The sequence below is a fragment of the Erpetoichthys calabaricus genome, chromosome 14 (genome assembly GCF_900747795.2).
Source record: "Erpetoichthys calabaricus chromosome 14, fErpCal1.3, whole genome shotgun sequence".
Taxonomy (NCBI): domain Eukaryota; kingdom Metazoa; phylum Chordata; class Cladistia; order Polypteriformes; family Polypteridae; genus Erpetoichthys; species Erpetoichthys calabaricus.
In genome coordinates, this window is record NC_041407.2 from 15,156,201 (window position 1) to 15,178,551 (window position 22,351).

At 35.4% G+C, this 22,351-nt stretch overlaps 2 protein-coding genes across 7 annotated transcripts in view; one reads left to right on the plus strand and one right to left on the minus strand.

The window, feature by feature from the left end:
• The window catches only part of aatkb (apoptosis-associated tyrosine kinase b), a 770,376-nt gene that overhangs the window by 402,394 nt on the left and 345,631 nt on the right, over positions 1-22,351 (minus strand). The window lies entirely within an intron of this gene.
• abca5 (ATP-binding cassette, sub-family A (ABC1), member 5) overlaps positions 1-22,351 on the plus strand; it is a 94,114-nt gene that overhangs the window by 28,474 nt on the left and 43,289 nt on the right. For both annotated transcript variants that reach the window (XM_028820070.2, XM_028820071.2), the window contains exons 6-20: positions 600-829; positions 2,722-2,863; positions 4,874-5,062; positions 7,123-7,270; positions 8,364-8,541; positions 9,658-9,716; positions 11,807-11,917; positions 13,617-13,792; positions 14,905-15,024; positions 15,615-15,753; positions 15,877-15,967; positions 16,089-16,228; positions 20,677-20,796; positions 20,900-21,101; positions 21,440-21,609. In XM_028820070.2, coding sequence (XP_028675903.1) covers positions 600-829; positions 2,722-2,863; positions 4,874-5,062; positions 7,123-7,270; positions 8,364-8,541; positions 9,658-9,716; positions 11,807-11,917; positions 13,617-13,792; positions 14,905-15,024; positions 15,615-15,753; positions 15,877-15,967; positions 16,089-16,228; positions 20,677-20,796; positions 20,900-21,101; positions 21,440-21,609 — 2,215 coding nt within the window. The remainder of the gene's footprint in view (positions 1-599; positions 830-2,721; positions 2,864-4,873; positions 5,063-7,122; positions 7,271-8,363; positions 8,542-9,657; positions 9,717-11,806; positions 11,918-13,616; positions 13,793-14,904; positions 15,025-15,614; positions 15,754-15,876; positions 15,968-16,088; positions 16,229-20,676; positions 20,797-20,899; positions 21,102-21,439; positions 21,610-22,351) is intronic.

Here is a 22,351-nt window from a genome sequence, read left to right on the forward strand (position 1 = left end):
AAATTGTATGGTTGTCCACATATTGATCTGGCAAAAATTTTCACTGGATGCCCTTCCTGACGTATCCCTCCCCATTTATTCGGGCTTGGGACTGGCACGAAGAAACACACTAGATTGTGCAACCCCTGTGGCTGGGTTAATGCTTCCAACTACATATGCAGGCTCAATTCAGGCCTGAAAAAGTCTTTTTGGCTTAATTAATATTTAAAAAGCATCTTGCTGACTCTGCGTTTAACATTAGTAACTTCTTTTGGCTTTGAATCAAGTTGGATTTATTTTTGGCTAGGCTGAGTAAATTCAAATTTAATTTTTTGACTTGGTCCAAGCATTGTTGTGCCGCTTATAGTAACAAACTAGTGAAGGAAATGTTCTGTGAATGTGCTAAGCCAGCAAGTTTGTTAGAGATGAATATCAATAAGGTATTATATAATACCAAGTTTTCTAATTAAGCAGAGTTTTATCCAAATTCAGCATATCTACTACTCGTTTGGCTTGAGTTAAAATTTATATAAATGTATGTAAGGCTGTGGAGCATAACTCAGTTAAAAGTTATGTTTTATAATTCTTAGCTGTCACTTACATAATTTTTGGCCTTTTAGGTATATACTCATCGCTCAGTTTGGCGGGAAATTAAGAGCTTGAGTGCAACCATGATGGGCCAACCAGGATCAGTAGAAGTCCAGAAATTCCCTCATGCCCTAATCTCCATTTACCTTGTTTTGGCTTTCACTCCATTTGTCTCCTTTTTAATTGTTAATGTGGCAGCTGAGAAAGAGAAGCGGCTAAAAGATACAATGTCCATGATGGGGCTGTGCGAATCAGCATTCTGGTATGTTACTGTGTGGAAAATTAGTAGCTAACACAATATATATTTTCTTTATTTTTGTATTTAGTCAATTCATATTGAAGACATGTGTATTATAAAATTTTGAACGCTGTCATGTATTATTCTTAAATCAACTGTGTCATTGTCTTTATAAATTTTATGTAATTTTTATGGTTGACATAGCTTGACTTTTTGCTTGCCTTTCTTGTTACTCAGTGATCAATTTGCTGTTCAGCTGTGTTAATTTTGGCAATACATTTTGATTTAGTTTTAGTCTTAGTCTTCTGACTAAATTGTATTTTAGTTTTAGCAACATTTTTGTCATTAAAACTAGACTGAAACTTACAATAATTAAGTCAACAAAAAAATAATTTTATTTGAGATAAAGTAAATCGATTTTAGTCGACAAAAAGTAAAAGAAAGTTAGTCCTATAGTCAAAGTCAGATGGATATCTTGTTTAACATATGAATATGCACATAATATACTGTACCTTTGAACTATCATACTAACATGTACACTAAGGAGCCAAACCACATGTAGTGATTATTGAACATAAAATGAAGAGTAGGTGTAGAAAGGATTTACTTCAAAAGATCTTGGTCAGATAATGGCAGCTCTGGTCTGTCATCAGTTTTCTGGCCTTCAACATGCCTTAGTTATGCTGCTATAAGATTTTACCAAAAAAGGGTTCGATCAAGCATCACACATTTAACTTCAGCTTAGGGTTTATAAAGAATGCGATCATCATGGACTGATTTATCTGACCATGTGCACATTTTACATTTATTCCCTGATGCTTCTTTCTTCCAGCAACTGAACAATACTCCTTAAAATAGATCTAAAAATTCAAACATTATATTGTTATTGCTTAGCCTGCATGCAAATCCACAATTACAAAAGTTACCTGTAGTCAATTAATCATAACTGAGACTGCATTACATTCACTAATGTACCATTCTAACATATGACATGTTTTTACTTGGCACCCAAACTAGTGTTATCCAGTTACAAGCGTGCATGTAAATTTTTAAAATTGCACCACTGTATTCATGCTTGTTATTTGTTGTGTAATGTCATGTGTAACAGAGAGGTTCATACCGCTCACTGTCCAGTTGTGTTTGAAACATTTTTATTTTGTTTAGTTTTCAGCAAAAATGATTTTAAAAGCATTCGTCTTAGTTTTCATCATTAAAGGGACATTCTTGTTTAGTTTTCATTCCATTTCCGTCATAGAAAAAATATTGTTGATGAGTATTTTTAATCTTAGTTTTTATCAACAAAATTAACACTTCTGTTCAGTGCAAATTTTTAACTGAGCTGTTCCAGGATGCTTTGTTTCAATAAATCAATGACTTCCCATGCCACAGTTATTGTTCAACTACTGTCATACTGGGGTGCAGTAGTGATTTTCAGACTTGCATTCTTTTCTGATGGTGTTTTTCTCTGGGGACTCAGATTTTCCTCGTATATCCCCAAACAGAAGCATCTTAATTGATGGCTCTAAATTGGCCTCATAGGAATGTAAATTTGTATATCCTCTAATAGGGTTGATTCCATGTTCAGGGTTCCTGCCTGTTGCTGGATTCTGCCTGGGTAGTCTCTGGCTCACACAACCATAAAACTTGATTAAGCAATTTTAGTAAATGGATGAAGAAGAGGCAAGTTTAACATGGACAATACCAGTTGGAATGACAGACTGCTGAAGTTGTTAGGCAGTAATAGTTGAATGAGTAATGTTCACCTTCTTAGTTGACATTTTAAATCTTTTTATCAGAATAATATTTTATCATATAATGTATGCACTGTCTCATATGTAACTTACAGCACTTCTATATATGCCTCATTTGTTGTTGTTTTCTAAGCTTTCATTTTTTTTTTCCTTCCCTTTCTGCAGGCTTTCATGGGGCTTATTGTATGCAGTTTTAGTTTCTAGCATGTCCATCCTAATGGCAATTATTGCTACTTGTACGTCCCTTTTCCCAAACAGCAGTTTCTTTGTCATCTTTCTGCTCATTTTCCTGTATGGAATTTCAACAGTAAGTATGACCCAACTACATAGAAAGAAGAAAGGTTTGTAACTTGTTTAGGCAAGGGGTTGCATTTATGACCAAGCCTTCTACCATATTTGTAATGACATTAAGTATTAGAAAAGGAAAACTAATGAACAGATAAGATCAAAAACTATTCTTCTGATTGTTATAATTTGATGAAGGCTTAATGACGTTAAGGTACATCTTTCTCCTCTTCATCTTCTTTTCCCTTTTGCAGTGGATGTAGTTAGTAGTCACTTAATATAGCACTTTTCTACTTTGAGACCAGCAGGATCCAGATGTTGAAATCGGATTACAATTAATAAACTGTCATTTTTTTTTATATATACCATGATATACATAGCAGTCATTCAGTTAACCTCCTCTCTAAAAGCACTATTAAACTAGTCACTGTAAGCTAGAGACCCACTGCTCAACAAGCCATTAATAAATTGGATAGTTTTCACTCTAAATATGCCATCAACCAATCAGTTAGTAACTGTATGAGTTTATATTTAATGTACCTTTGCATTTTCTACTGATATATTGTAGTGAATAATGAAACAAGCTTAATACAGTGTTTTAATTTAAATAGCGCCAACGGTTGTTATTTATTCAAATATGTTAATTAGGAATTTTCAACCAATTCTGTTGCTTCCTGGGAAATCAAATGGTAAGCACTGCTGTTTCACAGATCCAGCATCCAGAATTTGAAGCCCACACATGATCATTGTCTGCAGGGTGGTATGTCCTCCCTGTGTCTTCAATAGTTTTCCTCCAACATCCATAAAGACATGCACATTAGGTTAACTGGCAGTTCTGTTTCAAACTTGGCTGAGTGAGAGTGTGTGTGTGTGTGTGTGTGTATATACACACTGATGGACTGGCACTCCATTTACAACTGCTGTCAGCCTTGTGCTCAGTTCTGCCAGAATGGGTTCTTGCCTCCTGCAACCCTGAACTGGATCATGTGACATACATAGAACTTAGTACAAACAATTTAAAGCAGTGAAAATAAGAGGTCTGCAAATGACCATTTATACATTATTGATAATTAGATTAGACAATGTTAATGATTTTTGTGGGCTCCCTTTCATCTTCCCTTGTGCATTTATTTTATAAAAACATACATAAACAAGATATTTGATTTAGGAAAGCACTAAATCTTTTTTCATGGCAGATACCAATTCATATACAGAGCTGTGAGTATTTTTCTATGCCAAGTATCAATTAAATAAAAAAAAAAAAGCCCTTGCATTGAGTGTGTACAAGTTGACAAATGCCAGTGAAACCTGCAGTCTGCTCACATTTTGGCCAATAATGTTACTATTCACAACACTTTCCTAAATGTCATACAATACAATTTTGTTATGAAGTCTGTGTCTACTGTATACCAAAGTTGCACAACTGAACTGTAAAGTAGTCAAAATACCAAACCTTGAAAATAAATTTAATACAAATTCATAATATGGCAATAAAATTTTATTTTATTTAATTTTCATTAAGCATTCATTTGGCTTTGTGAGTCTGTGTAAATTTACACAAGGTAAATATTTGTAGACAGTCTTACAAAGAATCATGAAGTCTTAAATCTGTTAATTTTCTCTGTCTATTGTCATTAGTGCTAGCACATCATTGTCTCTGCTATTGGGTACATTTTTACTGTAATTATGTGTTTTAGTAATACGCATTTTAAGTAACTACAGGCAAAGACTGTATACTTTTTCTTTAATGAAATTCCCTGATAACCAAGAAGAAACCAATTTAATTAAGTAATTAACATGTATGTATATGCAAGATTTTTTTCCCCTTGAGAAAATTAAGAACAGTTAATCTAGTACATTATTGTGCCATTAAAATCCGATGTATTCAGGATATTATCTGAATGTGTACTCATACTTGTCATCTAGTGCCATCTGTCCTAAACTGTCACTGAAGATATTTAACCATTGTATAAAGATGAGGTAACATGTGACTCTTGTGTTGGACACTTGCTGAATTGAATTTGTCTTTCAGATTTTCTTCTCCTTCCTGTTAACAACACTCTTTAAGAAGCCAAAGTTTGCAAGCACAGTGGGCTCCATGCTAACAGTGGTGTTTGGCTGTTTATCGTTATTCACTGTTTTGATGAAGGACTTCCCTCAACCACTTGTGTGGGTGCTATGCCTTTTGTCCCCCAGTGCTTTCTCAATTGGCATTGCTCAGGTATGCTTATGTTCCCAGTGTGTTTAATGGTTTCTGAAAAGAAAATTTGGTTCATAGCTATTGACACAAAATTTTGAGCAACAAGTGCTTCAAGAGGCTGGCTCTTTGTTTTGTGTGGAAAGTGACACTGTCTAAGAATAGACACCTCAAAGAAACTGATTTTTTTTTAAATTAAATGATTTGTGGACTTAAATTACAGTCCACTATATATTTTTCTGAATAATTAAGCCAACGCCACTATTGATTTTACTCTTTCACAATTTATGCCAATTTACATGTCCTACAACAGGGATGCCAAACTCTAGGCCTGGAGGGCCATAGTGGCTGCAGATTTTCATTCTAACCCTTTTCCTAATCAGCGACCAGTTTTCACTGATAATTAACTTCTTTTCCTTCATTTTAAGAGCCCTGTTTTCAAGGATTCAGTCCTTTGAATTGATTCTTTTCTTCATTAAATGAAAGCCAAACAGAAATGAGACATGAAACGAGCCAACATATGACCAGCTAAATTGGAGCTTCATACTCCAACGAATTTCACTTCAACCAGTTTAATGAGAAGCTGATTTCTTGCTGTTAATTAAAACTGTTATTTCATTCTATGGCTTGTTGCTGCTCTCATTCTGCCACAGCAGACATTTCCAAAACTGTTGATTTTCTGTTTTCTCTAAGAACACCATCAAAATGTTTTGGTGACCTGAGAGAGCAACCTTACTGAGACCTTCATCTTTCTTTATATTCAGATATTGTGTGATGGATACATGTGAGCTAGTCATGTGGCGGCTTGTTTTGTGTTTCATTATTGTTTGGCTGCTAATTAAAGAAAAAGAAACAACTAAGGGGCCCGAGTCAAGTTAAAACCTGCAGCCACTACAGCCCTCCTAGACCGGAGTTTCACACCCCTTCCCTACGTAATACACTGTTTCATTTATGGTGTTTTTGAAGAAGAATAAATGGAAAACATGAACCAAAAAAGTGATCTGCCATGCTAAAAAAAATGACTTAATATCCTTTTATAACAGAAACATCATTACACAACCACTCAAGTCTAAGTGGTGTATATTTAATATCATGTTTGCATAATGTAAAGCTGAGCAAATCTGGGCAACAAGCTGCATGCTATCAGGAAAAGGGTTGTAATGTAGCATTTAATTTGGATTCTAAAAAGATACATATTGAAAAGGGGTAAAAAGTCCATCTCTGGTTCAAGGTAATATATTGTATATGTGTCGTCTTCACAGCTGATTTCTCCTTAATTTGATCCCAGATTAATGTTTTTCAGTTTTGTTGCCTATGATAAAACATTAGTTAATGCCAAAAACCAATTAATTGTCAAGTGTTACAACAGTGTGTTATGTTGAAAATGACAAGTAGATAGGTTTATAATAAGCCCTGCACTTAAGTAGTAATGTAACCCCCAAATTGGTTGGCCATTTTTGCATTTTTTGAAAAGTTGTAGGTAGGTAAGGGTTAGTTGGTATGAGCAAAAGAGTGCTGGTTGGCATCTTAGCTAGTATTGCTTTTACACAAATAAGAAAGTCAATTGTACAATTTACCATGAAGCCAGCACATGTAAAACAATCTGTTGAGTGGTTTGGAGAGGCGTTTAAGTCATTATGTAGTTCAATTTAAATACATATGCAGTACACTATTTATGAGGGTGGGTTAATTGTGCTTTTGCAGCCGTTGGAATGAATATTTATCTTTTCTAACCGACTGCTTTTGAAATTGTCTAACAAGTGTTCCAAGTCCCTGTAAAAGTCACAGAATTTCATTCATATGTTCATTCAGTGCTGCAAAATCCAGGTTTTGTAGGGATATTGGAATAGTTGCTTGAGGCAATCAGGCTCATCTGTTATCTTTTTATGTTTTTAAATGTATGATATACAGGGGGGAAAAAACTTTAGCTCAATTAGTCACTAACTCATGGTTATCTGAAGATTACTTATTTACATTGCACTGTCTTCAAACTAATAAGTGTCCCTTTGAAATAAATTTTTGACCTTGCTTCCTCCTCAACCCACCCATTTAAACAGTGTATTTACTTCATCTTTTTTCACCAGGTGGTTTACTTAGAAGCTTTGACTGATGGAGCCGTTTCCTCTACACTTGACAGTGGGCCACACCCTTTATATGTGCCTTTGATAATGCTTTTGGTGGACAGTATCTTATACCTTCTTCTAGCAATCTACTTTGAACAGGTTGTCCCTGGTAAGAGGCACATGTTCTTTTTTTATGTTTTCAGTTTTGGTAATATTTCTAAAGCCCTGTTTGGATTGAATTAGTTTTACAAAAGGAAGTAGGGTAAATTAATAAAAGGACTTCTTTCATTTTTAAGCTGTATTCAAGCAGGATTCATTTTTCCACCACAAAGTGGTGTAAGGTCAGAGAATTAGTGGCAGTGCTTTGCTCTGTACCAACATTTCCATGTTCCCTTTAGCTAATGTATGTGTACCATCAGTTTGGTCCACATTTCTCCCTTGGGACAAATAAATCCCTATCTATTAGCAATCTTTGTTTATAACAACAATATGTATGTTTGCACCTTAAAGGAGGACATCCCCTTGCCCATCAAGTTTTCTATATAAAAATGTGTATATCGGCGTGTCTACAGACTTCAGAGGAGATATATCACACTAGCCTCCCCACATTATTCAGCGTGCACAACAAGGAGTGCACAGACATTTTACCCAGTGCCTGAAGTGGAAAAAAAGAACTAATTGCCTTAGGAACAATAGTCTCATTCAAATTGCTTGCATTATGGAATTTTACTGATGTGTCGATTCGCACTGGGCTAATTTAACCGGATGTTACTTTTATGGACTTTTACAGAAGGTAAAATTTTCCAGAATTTTTACTGAAATATGAACGTACAGTCTGTTAAAGTAACTGACATGAGTGACTCAAACGGAACTAAACGTACTGAGGTCATTTGATTAAAAATGACTTTACATCACCTCCTGGTGTAAAACAATTGTCTGAATAGGCCTAAGGCATTGACATGGTTAAAATCACCAGCTCTAATGATGGTAGCATATCTTGTCAAATGAGATTTGTCAATTTTGTGTAATTTATGCCTGTCAGTATTAAAATCCAACATTGACTAGTGTTTTGTCAAGATATTTTTATATAGGACAGATTTTAAGTTTGTGGCTTAACATAGCATGTTGCTGGACTTTTGTGCCTGATAGTTGTTTGTTTGAAGAGAGTGATATGAAGCAGAGATGCAAATAGGAACTAATAGAAAGTAACAGTTAAAATGTTATATTGATTGTTATCTAAATTTTTATCATACTTTTATTAGGAGAATACGGAAGACGCCGCTCCTTATTTTACTTTCTAAAGCCGTCTTATTGGTCCAAACATAAAAAGAGCTATGAAGAGATTGTGTCAATGTTTGAGAGTGAAGTAAATGGCGGACCCTTGTCCGCTGAGTCTGTTGAACCTGTTTCACCAGAGTTCAGAGGCAAGGAGGCCATACGGTGAGTAGTAATACTCTGAAATATGTTGCATGAAATACATAAGTTATTTATTTAGTTGGACTATGAAATAAACCTGAAAATAATGGCACAGTTATCAAAGCAACCACTTAAGCTTGAGACAGATTACACAATTTCTATTTGGGGAGGATGTCAAACTTGACGACTGCAGTTGCTGATTTCATTGCCTGTACAATTACACAACTCCATGTTGACTTTCCAGCACAATTTCACATTTCCAAGGAATCACAACCGTAACCGTTTTTCGTATAGCCAAAAACATGCTGTTGAAAGCGCCAGTGCTGTAGAAGTGCTTTTCAGGTATGGCAAGTTCAGCTGCAATCTCTGACCAATTTTTTGTTTTCTTTCTTTCTTTTTTTTTTTTTTTTTTTTATTATTAATTGATTTGCTCAGTGGTTCTTACCCTGCTGCCCCTATGACTTAAGACAAAGTCAAACTTATTTTTTTGTTTGGGTGATTTGCAGTCTAGTTAGACTGAGTTACTGAATGTGTCACACTTGGTGATCACAGAAGTGCACTGTGACTGCCTCCAGCTCACTAAGTTTATGTAAGTTTAGTTTGCGACTCAGAATCGCTGGAAAAGAAACCGGGCCTTTAGTCACTGTTAATTGTGTTACTAGGATTTGAGGACAATCAGTATTTTGATATTTTCTTCAGTAAGCTTATTTCCATACACTTTCATTTATTTATTTAGTGATGATTACAACTTTAGTAAGTTTTAGTTAGCTTTTATACAATTAAGCATGCTTTACATTATTAGATGTATTTAACATGCTGGTGTCACTTTTTATTTAATCGGTGAACTGGATAGAAATATTGTGGAAAACAGTTTTGTTTGAAACATGATGCTTGTAAGTCTGCAGTGTCACAGGAATTAGTGGTAGAGATGTATTTTGCAAATGTTAAATTAGTATTGCTAAGAAGGAACAGTGCTGATGAGTGTAAGTAGCCAGTGTAAATATGTTACTGAATGCAGCCTTTGAATGGATGAAATTATGGAACATATTCATGTTAAACTTGTGTGTTCTATATGGCTAAGGTTGGTTTTGGTTTACCTGTTTATTTTAAGACATGCTGGTTCTTTTCTGTGTATTTCAGAATTATGAATATTCGTAAAGTCTTCAAGAAAAGAGATGGCTTGGTAGAGGCACTGAGGGGTAATAGACTTTTAGTATTTTCTATCAAACACTATTAGCTAAAAGCATTTTTTACATTACTGTCTCCATGTATTCTATTCACCACTTTTTAACCATCATGCTCATCTCTCAAATTCAATTGTTTTTCCTGTCACGACATAAAATGCAACTGTTGCCAATCTGTTAAACATACAGTATGGCATGCTACTTCCTATGAAAATGTTTATAGACGTAAATGATATTATAAAAGGTGGTGTGGAATAAGTAAATGCCACCTATAGGCTATGACAGTGTTTTTTTTAGATTTACTTTGTGCATCATATATTAAAGCAAGTACTGATAATTTATATAGCTTCTTTCAAGTGAGCAGCATCCCTTGAGTTGTAAGTTGTGGTTACAATTTAAGATACCTACACAAAAAAATATAACCATAAGGTATCCAGAAAACTGACATCATAATTCTGTATTCAGGTTATTTAGGACACCTTTTGTACAAAGTGTCTGTTTTTGGCAAGCACAGGGCACTAGTTTAAGACTGAATGTGTACATGAGGAAGGAAGGCACTGGGGAGCTTGTATGCTCAGAAGACATTCATTAGTTAGGTGCCTAGAGAGCGATTTCTTTTGTTGTTGTACTGAGCCCTCCTCTCCCACCAATTTACTGCAAAAACAGCCAGTGTGTGTTTTTTTTTATCTCACCTGTGCTAAAAAAGAAGTCTGTGTATTCTTTCTTCAGAAACATTTCCAATTTATTTTATTTATTTTTCATTAGTTATCTTTTTGTGTTTAATACATTGGATTATAATTTTTAACTGTTAAAATGTACAGTAGAAGTTCAGTTTGGTGTTCCCATATGCTGAACAAGTGCGAGGTATTTTAAGGCTACACTGACACTGCAGTGAAGTGACTGTATTCTGATTTTTGCCTCATGCCTGATTTTATTTTTAACTGTTTAATTTGGCTAATTTTCCAATTCTGATATGAGCATGTGTACACATATATTTGCTGAATTTTCCATAAAAACATTTGTCAGACAAATGCAAACTTGGCCTTTAACTACACTGTCATGTTTTCATTTAAAGGAAAAAAAAAGCATTTTTGAAACAATCTCTGTCCACACTAGTGTTTTTTCACTTTTCACGCACAAACAAAAATGCTTACTGTATGACAAATGTTCAGCTACACTGAACATATATGTTGGCAGAAAAATCCTTGAAGGATTGCAGCAGACCACGGGATTTATTGCAAAACTGTAGTGTCTGGTAAATCATTTGCCTTTTGTGCGTGTATGCAGCATTGAAACTGTACAAGACACAATTTATATGCATAGAGGTAAGCAATGCAATTCTTCCGTGTCTGCTATGGTAGAATATGGCTTACATCCGTGATTGGTGACCAGTCAGGGAATTAGATGCTATAATAAGCAGCATCCAATCAGAAAAGGGCTACGTAATAAGCACAAATCAAAGCACAATTAACGTCAGCCTTTCCAATGACCGTTGTCATCGAATTCTTCCATGAGAACCCTGAATACAATGAGAACTGATCGAGGTCATTTATGTTAGGTAGAATGCCTAGAGGGGGGCTGGGTGGTCTCATGGCCTGGAACCCCTGCAGATTTTATTTTTTTTCTCCTGCTGTCTGGAGTTTTTTTTTTTTTCTGTCCTCCCTGTCCATTGGACCTTACTTTTATTCTATGTTAATTAGTGTTCCCTAATTTTAATTCTTATTTATTTTGTCTTGTTTCTCTTTCTTCATCATGTAAAGCACTTTGAGCTACATTATTTGTATGAAAATGTGCTATATAAATAAATGTTGTTGTTGCATACTGTCTCACTGTGAATGCCAAGTCAGACATTTTGCTTTCTCTTTTAAAATTTTATCATTTTTAGTCATTTTGGTGTGTCATTAGAACACAGTGTGCATCTATCTCTCTCTGTCTATCTAATAGCTTCTGTAAAAAGCCAACTGTATCTCAGGGAACAATAAATTTGTACCTGATATATTTATGTATTTTTTGAATTCCTGTGTGCTTTGCTACAGTTATACTGCAATATAATATACTGAGATTTCCTCCTTTTTTTTGAAAACATTAATTTTGACTTTTGGCAGGTTTGACCTTTGATATTTATGAAGGACAGATAACAGCCTTGTTAGGGCACAGTGGAGCCGGCAAGTCAACACTGATGAATATTTTGTGTGGCATCTGCCCCTCAACTGAAGGTAGAATCTAGAAAGTAATGCTGCAAATGCAGAATGTTGAATCCCAATTTAATGTGTTGTAACATTTAGTCTTTAGGTTTTACCAAATTGTGTTTTGTTTAAAATTTAAATCTAAAACATTTATTGCCACACTGTACTTGTTTTGGTCTTTAGGAAGGACCAAATAGTATAAACATTAAACTTTATTTTTGAAGGTTAGCAAAGTATATTGGAACTTATTAGGGCAACAATTCATTTTCTTATTATGTACTTTATTTCATTCGAGAAGTATTTTAGGATGATTAAAATGTATTCTCTGTTGAGACATATCAGTGATAGCCCAGAGCAAGTACATTTACTTTTTTTAAATGGTTGAGAATTTATTTCACTTAGTAGTATTTTATCATTTGTGAAAACTGACCTCCTTGTAAAAATGTGTAGGGCAATAAAGATTTTTATTTTGTCAAATGACCATTTGCCCCAATTTGACTTGTCAGAATCCCCAAAAAAAGGTCCTAGTTTAAGAGAAAGTGTTTTTATGTCTCATTTTAATTTTTCACTTAAAGATTTTTACTGCTATTACTTCAATCTACTTTACAGAAGTGTAAAGGATAGAAAATAAATTGTATTATTGTTACATAATAATGTTAATTTAAAAATATTTTTTAAGTCTTTTTTTCATATTTTGTGTGTAAATGATTTTCTAGTTGTGGCCACTTTTTAGTTTTGTACATTTGTGCAAATTTTTAAATTTTCCTGTTATTTTTGTTTAAGTTTTTGCCAGTACTTTTTTTTTTTTTTGCCAGTGCAACAATTTTATTTTAGGCGAGGCCACCATATTTTTGGTAGTATCTTATTCCCATAGCTACCCATCGCCACGGGTGTGTGGGGTGGATTTAAAATGGTAACCGCCAAGATTTTTTGATTTAGTGCTAGCTAGTGTTCAAAAATCTTTTGTTGAGATGGGACTTTGAAACTTTTTGGTTACAGTAATTATTGGTGCTTGGTACTCTATTTATTTAGAGACTTTTTATTATTGTGAGACTTCCTGGTCCTCTGCTCATTTTGACTTCAGTTTTGGCCATTTATTTTTCGTGATCATTTTTCAAATTTTACCTTAAATGTCCTAAACTTTAAACTTTTTCTATCTTAGCGTAATGTAATAATAATAATCACTTACCACAAGCCCAGTCAGCTTCTGGAAGAAACAAAGTATGTCTTCCTTTCCTGTCTAGTTTAGACCATTATGATTTTGTGCATTCCTGTAGTAATGTATATCTGAAGAGTGACCACAATTTGTCCTGCAAAAACAATTTTTTTATTATTCATGGCTGATTTGTGCCTTGCATCAGTTGCTTCCAGGACAGATTTTAGAATTTGAAAAAGAATTGATGTGGAGCTTAGCAAATGTCCCTTCAATGAGTACCTTGCTCTTAGTAGAGGGTTTTTAGGCTTCATTAGTATACCAGCTGGCAAACACCTGTATTAAAGATTATACCATGTACAGATGAATGTTAATACAAAGTAATGAAAAATTTCACTTTAATTTGAAAAAAAGGCATGCCATGCTTAAACAATAGCATGCTTACTTAAAACCGAATATTTCACAGATGCAGTAAAAATCATCTCTGGTAAATGGCAGGAAAAGTTGGAAGGTCTTAATTATTTGTAGTATTGATCTGTCTCAGAGAAAAAGCTGCATTCTATTCTCTTTGAACAGGTACTGCCACTATTTACAGTTCATCAGTATCTGAGATTGCAGATGGCTTGGAGATGAGGCGGTTAGTAGGCATATGCCCACAGTTCAACATCATATTTGATGTACTGACAGTGGAGGAGCATCTGAGGATCTTTGCAGCAATTAAGGGCATCCAACCCTCTGATACTGATGAAGAGGTGAGATGTAGGCCCTGAAAATAAATATATTTGGAAAAAGTCCTTAATATTTGCAAGGGCGGAAGGGGTAACACAAATATGATTGGGAAATGAAATATTAAAAAGAAATCCATTCAGGTAGTTAAATATCCAAAGTAAGCCTTTATTATTCTTTAGGGTATTTATTAAGGGCTAAACATTTTTAGTTTGTGGCCACTTCACTAAATTTTAGGTTAACTAAAAAGCTAAAGGAAAAATAAAATACATCTAATTTAATCTCAGAATTGCAAGTAACAAATAATTGTCATTAATCAACATAATTTGTATATTCATTATTATATATATAACACACTGTACACCGGTTGAATTAACCATAAAGAAAAAAATGTAGTGCTATAAAAATATTTGGTAATGGATTCTCTGTTTGTTATATGTATAAGCTCCTAAATGATATTACATACAAATGCATTTATTAATAAAGTAATTACAAGAATGTATTTATAACCAAGTACCGCTGTTTTAAACTGAATCCATGTCTAAACAGTTGCATAGTTCACAAACCAAGATTTCCTAATTTTTTCACCTTGGCTTAACTGTGTAACTTATACAGGACAGCTTTTCTGAATTTTCTTATTGGAACCATTTTGACATGCTTTGTTTAGAAATAAGATATCTACAGTAACTGATTTCTGGTTATCGGGCTCAGAGCTTTCTTTGCTTTCTTTTACAATAATTGTGTACTTTAATGCAAATTCGAGGTGAATTATTGTCAATTTATTACATTTTTTATTTTTGTATTTTTAAAATTTTTCTGAAATAATAAAACAAACTTCAGACTTGTAGGCCTCAGACTTTTAAGGGAACCAAATTAATTATGATATAAATGCGTTTTAGATATTGTAAAACAATCTCTAGCACTATAAAGTAAAAAATAAGACAGGAAGGTGCTAAAAATTAATTCAACGTTAGACAGCCCTTCCAATGGTCATCTAAGAGCTCAACTGAATAAGACATCTCATAAAACTTCAACACATTCTCTTTCACATAGGTATCAGTGATAAAATGCAATAAAAAAAACATTTCAATTGTGGTTATTCTCTCTTTATAATAATTTTGTATGTATTTTACACTAGGTGACAAAAGTACTGCAAAGTCTGGATTTGCAAAATATCATGGATGCTCAGGCCAGAAACCTAAGTGGAGGCCAGAAAAGGAAACTTTCTTTGGCCATTGCCATTCTAGGAGATCCTAAGGTGAGAAAGGCAGTAATAACAGAATTAATAAGACTTAATATTATGTTTTGTGGTAGAGAATGCAGCAGTACTGCTTCACTGAAAACACAATGAATTATGCAGTAGTAGTCTCTTTTTGGTTTGGCTTGTTCTGTTTATATTTGCTATTCTCTCACTGCTGTTCAGTCCATCAATCTGTATACACCAAAATTAAAAGTGCACATGTTCATGTGACATTTTGCAAACCAAGTGTGATTACGGTAATTGTCATTTGGTAAGTCAAACACTTACAAACATGCAGAGGAAAACTACCTGAAAAATGTGAAATGGTGGGTTTTCCCCATTCAATTATATTTTGTCCAGCAGAACTCCTAACTATCCCACATCCAGTGGAGCTCTGGCCCATTTCTGTATCTCCAAGCCAGCATGCAAGACGTTGTCGTTTGGCAATCACGATAGCCCTACAACACTCTGAGGGGTGTCTCCCAATTCAGAATCACTTGTGTCAAATATATTTTTTTCCTCTATTTTTAATCCCATCCCATATGTCTCTAAAAACTCAGACATAAAATCAAGTTAGTATTGTTAGTATTTCATTCTGTTGACTACAGGTGCTTCTGCTAGATGAACCAACAGCAGGTATGGATCCTTGCTCGAGGCATCAGGTGTGGTCTTTGTTGAAAAGTCGTAAAAAAGAACATGTTACTGTCTTCAGCACACACTTTATGGATGAGGCTGACATTCTGGCAGGTATTCTGTCTCTGTAGTGTGTTGCTGCAGCTTGTAATGCAGACAGTATTGCAAGAAGAAAATGTTCCCTGAACAACACATTCACGAAGTTCACTAATACCTTCTTAATTTATATTTTTGCAGATCGAAAGGCTGTAATCTCACAGGGACTTTTAAAGTGTGTTGGATCCTCACTATATCTTAAAATGAAATGTGGTGTTGGTTACCACCTCAGGTAATGTCGGTAGATGTTCTTCTACTTTGTCTTATCAAATAAACATCTTAAAAGTTGAAACTACCAAAATTAATGCAAGAATGAATCTACAACAGTGTTTCCTAATGATGTACTTTTTCAGAATGTCTGTCAATGAGAGGTGCGAGCCTGATCGAGTAACTTCTCTGGTCACAAAACATGTTTCCAAAGCACAGTTGTCGAGGCAGCAAGAAGTAGAGCTTACTTACACTCTTCCATTTGAAAACATGGATACATTTTCAGGTGAATACTTGTTTCTGTCAAGGCTTTATGTGATTTGCATGCAACAGGTTTCTTGGTTAAAGGAGAGATGAGGTATTATACCAATTTTGTTTTTCCTCTTTAACACTAGAATTACCATAGCTTACGAAAGAACTTGTAGATCCGGCCCACCTTAAATCCCATCGCACCTCTCCGTCAGCATCTTTTGTCCTGTAAATGTGACGATAAAGACAAGCAGCAAGCAGCCTGCTATTCCATCCCCCACCACCACAGAACGTGCACAAAGTTCTCCCAGCTCATGCCTTGATTATCTGGGAGTGAAGTGCTGGAGTTTTAGAGTGGAAATAATAGATCATTATTTGGAACACATGCATTTCATGCGTGTTCCGTTTCTACAATAATCTGTGTAAACACATTGTTAAAACAAAAACTTTTTTCATATTTTAGTAGTAAATGACAAAATGTTGGCATAAGCTATATAATGTGTGAGGCCTGAAGTCCAAAGATCAAATAAACACTTTCACGAAAGGTTCAAGGATAACACAACAGCTTCCGTGGCGTAGTGGTAAGATTTACTGACTTGCAATCAAGAGTCCCCGGTTCGATCCTGACTGCCTCCTATATTTACAGTTTTGAGTAGTGAGCTGCTCTTATTGTTAATATTATACAGTAAACACATACATTTGGTTTGCGTCTGTAACGGACGGTGTACATTTATAGTACTTGTAAAAGTTACCCTTTTTTTTTTTTTTTTTCTTTTCACTTCTCTCAGTCACGATCATGATACATACTACCGCCCTAGGGATCTGATGCTGTTAGTTTTTATTTGAAACTTGGAATAACTGTAGATGTGAGTGGTGTTTTGAGGCAATGGAACTGGACATTCTCTGATCTGTAGCAATAAAAGCTGACACACAAACTCTGGTGAATATCTGCCTTATTCGTATCTCACTGTCACTTGATTGCAACAGGTACACATGCCGTAAATGTAGGAAGGACAGTCCTTGCGTGTGTGTGTGAACTGTTAACATTTGAATTTGATGATTGCATATAGCGCTGAACTGACCTCTCTGTACTATTCTTTCCTCTGCATGTCCTGGAGTACACAAGAAACACCACCATACAGCAACGTGGAGACTGGCAAGATCGGGGGGGAAAAAAAAAAAAAAACACCCGGTCACTGGACACAACCGCAAGATGTTATGCGACTGAATATGAATAATGTTGCATCCGTGCCACAATGTTTTCCGAAATGTACTATACAGGTCATAAAATGAATAATTCCAAATATCATATATACCTATGTCTCTGTTTTGTGTTTTTTGACATCATACACCATAAGGTGCATACTAATTCAATGTTAGCAGGAACACTCAATAAAACTGAATAATAAAAAAAAAAAAAAAAAAAAACAAGTGACAGTGAGATACGAATAAGGAAGATTCACCAGCATTTGTGTCTCAGCTTTTATCCCTCCAGATAAGAGAATGTCCAGTTCCATTGCCTCAAAACACCACTCACATCTACAGTTATTCCCAGTTTCAAATTAAAACTAAGTGTCAGATCCCTAGGGCTGTAGTATGTATCATGATTGTGACTGAGAGAATAAAACTGAAAAAAAAAGGTAACTTTTACAAGTACTATAAATGCACACAGTCTGTTACAGACGTAAACCAAATGTATGTATTTACTGTATAATATTAACAATAAGAGCAGCTCACTACTCAAAACAGTAAATATAGGAGGCAGTCAGGATCGAACCGAGGATTCTTGATTATAAGTCAGCAAATCTTACCGCTACGCCACGGAAGCTGTTGTGTTATCCTTGAACCTTTTGTGAAAGTGTTTATTTGATCTTTGGACTTCAGGCCTCACATATTATATAGTTTATGCCAACATTTTGTCATTTACTACTAAAATATGAAAAACGTTTCTGTTTTAACAATGAGTTTACACAGATTATTGTAGAAACGGAACACACATGATAAATGCATGTGTTTCAAATAACGATCTATTATCCACTGTAAAACTCTAGCACTTCACTCCCAGATAATCAAGGCATGAGCTGGGAGAACTTTGGGCACATTCTGCGGTGGTGGGGAGATGGAATAGCAGGCTGCTTGTCTTTATCGGCACATTTACAGGACAAAAGACACTGATGGAGAGGTGTGATGGGATTTAAGGTGGGCCGGATCTAGGGCTGGACGATTTGGGCTAAAATCAAAATCTCGATTAATTTAACATTTTAACTCGATTACGATTAATGAACGATTATTTTATTTATTTATTTATTTTTTTGCCCTCATAGTTCACTGACAAGTTTTGTACAGTAAATATGCTCACATATTACAAGTGAGTGATTTTTGAATGAAGGGTGCATTACTTGATTTTAAAATAATTGAAGGAAACACACTATCTACTATCTGTGATTATTTATTGAACATCAATGTTGAACAACTGAAATTAAAGCACACATTGCCTAAAACGAACAGTCACTTTTGTTCTTATAAAAAAAGTCAAAATAAATAACTTGCACTTTTGGAAACAAAATAAATTATTTTCAATGTTTTTCTTATTAAAAGTAGAAAATAAGCAGTATCTCTTCTAAATAAAATAACTCTTATATATCCTGTAAATAATATTTTAAACAGTGCATTTCTTGCATCTTCTGTAAACAAATATTTTAATGTTGTAATGAAAATAGAACTCTAAACACTGTTGCATGAGGTGATCTTAGCGATCTTGTCATGTCACTATATGAACATGAATTTACTCTAAGTTCTTACTAAGAAACACGAGCATGTTAACCTTTTCAGGTTTCAGGCAGGACCTGAGGCATGTAACAATGTTTCCGCCCGAACTGAAAACCCGCTCTGATGGGGAGCTAGTAGCTGGTATGCAGAGATACTTTTTTGCCACCTTACTTAGAGTGGGAAAGTGTACATGATGCTTCCTCCACCAGTCCAGTGGATTTGCCTCACTATCCAGCATGGGGGACACCAAATAGCTGCTCATCTCTGCTTCTAGCGATTGCTGAAGTGACAGAGTGGGTGTAGCTGAACTTGCTGAAGGTGTTGCCTCACTCCCTTTAAAAAAGCTTCCTAATGACCTCTTTTGCTTTTATGCTATTATATTTAATTAAGCTGACGTGTACTTACCAATTGCAAGGTGTAGGCGGTGTCCAAAACACTGCTGCCGTAACCATCCATTAAGCGCAGCAGCTTTGACAACATTAGCACCGTTGTCTGTCATAATGGCTGAAAGTTTTTCTTCCGCGAGGTCCCGTTCAGAAAGCATATCTTTCAGACCTTGCGCAATCATATCTGCCGTGTGATCGGCTAGAAAATATGCCGTCTCAAGGCATCTCTGGCGCAGCTTCCAATCGTCGTCAATGTAGTGCAAAGTAAGGCTCAAGAATGGGTCCATCGTCGTCCTTGACCAGAGATCAGATGTGGCTGCAAAGTGTTGAACATTTTTCAGTTCAGCAGCTACATTTTTACAACATGTCTTGTACATGTCTGGCAGCGCAGTTTTAGAAAAATGTGATCGCGATGGCACAGTGTATCTTCTGTCGAGAGTTTTAACGAGGTGTTTAAACCCGCTTCGCTCCACTGTAGCCAAGGGAGTCATATCCTTTGCGATGTAATAACAAATAGCGTCAGTTATTTCTTTCCATCTTCTTGAACTCTTCTCATACTGTGTGGCATTTGTGAACACTTGTGTTATCGACATCTGCTTTGCGGAGGCACTTGTTGCTGAGCGCTTGTCAGTCTCTCTTTGTTTTTTTTGAGCCATGCACTGTTCACATTCAGTAACGTGATTGTGCTTCAAGTGTTGAAACAAATTGGTGGTGTTACCTTTGGGCGTCGAAACTGTTTTTCTACAGTGTCTACATCTGACTTCATTTTGTTCGATGTCATCCTTACTGAAGCCAAAATGTGTCCAAATGACGGAGACTGCGTTTTTCTTTGGTACAAGCTGCTCTTGTTGCTCAGTTGTGTCAGTGTTTAAGCTCTCCATGCTCGACATGTCGGCGGAATAACTTAACGTAACGGAGCGGGTTCACGTGACTCCACACGTGGTAGTGTTTTTAAAGGGAAAGTAATCGAAATAATCGACCTGGAAAAATTTGATCGATTATAGGTTCTGAATGTCGATTTCGATTACTTTTCGATTAATCGCCCAGCCCTAGCCGGATCTACAAGTTTTTTTCGTAGGCTCTGGTAATTCTAGCGTTAATAATACAAATATCGGTTGGAGCATATGGTTTTTTTTTTTCCCCCACAAGTCACAAAAGCTGTTGTACAGCTGGTGAATTGAAGTTATTTGAACTGCTCTTGTCTATTTTCAAGTCAGTTTAGCATCATTCAGGAGCTCTTAAACACTCAATCACAAATGCCCAAAAAACTTCATGATGGCATCTAACACATTTGTTAGATGGAATGATTCAGATTTTTCTTTTTCACTAGGTTTGTTTTCAGAACTGGATAGTAATCCAGATTTGGGAGTAGCAAGTTATGGTGTTTCAATGACTACCTTGGAAGATGTTTTCCTAAAGCTGGAAGCTGAGGCAGAAATAGATCAAGCAGGTATCATCTAACAGTTTTTAAGAATGATTTTTTAATATATTTGTAAATTTTTTTTCGATTTCATGTCCCCTCTTTTAACTCTAAAACTTTGGTGTTACAATAGACTATAGTGTCTTCCATCAGGAAAATGTGGAGGAGGAGGGAGATGCATCTTCTCTGGATGACATGGATCAGCGACCTCTTACCTTATCTGACACCAAAAGTGGGGCAGTTGTGGGTCACGAGTTGTGGATACAGCAGTTCCGCACTGTTGCTTGGTTGCATTTGCTTAATCTGAAGAGGGATAGAAAGCCAATAATCCACACGTGAGTGTCAAGTTTTCTGAGTGTACCACTGAATACAATATTATAATCAGTTAGGAAGCCTTTTGTTCTTTTGTGTGTGTGTTTATATTTTTGGAATGTGCAAGGGTGTGTATTCATTTATGTATTTATGGGTGTAGATTTGTTACTTCCTCTTTTTGTAACACCCTTGTCTTAATAATATTAATCTAATAGTTTGCATGTTACTTTTATTTATCTGTTGAAGCTTTGTTGGAACAAAGATGTAAATAAAGATAAAGTGGGAGTCAAATGCAGGTTCACCGATTAATTTTTATGCTCAGTAGATCACGTTTTTTTTTTTTTTCCCCCCTCCTCTCCAGCCTGGTCCTGTTCGCACTGTTCTTGGCCTCAGTGCTGGCCCTGTCTCTGATCACTGGGCATATTCGTATCAGTCCTACTTCCAGGGAATTCTCCCCTGACTTGTACCTCCTTCACAGGAATCAGTCCCATCGAACATATTCGAGCAGTCTTTTGATCCAAAATGCTACAGGTAAAAATGATATAATTCCATTGCTTGGCAACAAGAATAGGATTTGGGGCATTTGTTTACTGTCTGCATATTTAAGAGTATAAAGGGAAATAGCGTCACCCTAGTACTGTACCATGACAAAATAGTATACAAGACAGATGCAACTGCAGGAAAACTAACCAGAAGAGATGATTGAATCTTAACTGGGTATGTCATACTTCTAAGTACAGGAAGCTCTTGCCCATACAGCTTCAGCTATGCACCTTGCCCTTATTACAATATTACTGGCTGAAAACAAACAAGAAGGTGAAGGATTTTTAATAGTGTGGTTGTGAACAGAAAAGTTATGTGACAAATACAGCATCACTTAAACTGACAAGAACACATTTAATTGAAGTAACTCCTGGTTGATGTATAAAACTAAATGTAAATCATTTGAGTTCTAGGTTAATTGGCTGTGAAAAGAATCAGAGTCCCAAAATGTATCTGACCTACAGCATATTGGCCACAATACTAACAGAGAGCTGTGCAAAACAAGCATCAATTTACTAGGACATTTCCTTGTATTAGAAGATGAGGCTTACACTGATTGTATTGCTTGTTTTCTGCTGACAGCATACTTTTAAACGTAATTCAGTTTTGTATAGCTTAACTACTTACAACATGTTATACAGCCATGGCCGAAATTATCGGCACCCCTGGAATTTTCTTTGAAAATGCATTATTTCTCCCAGAAAATTGTTGCAATTACAAATATTTTGGT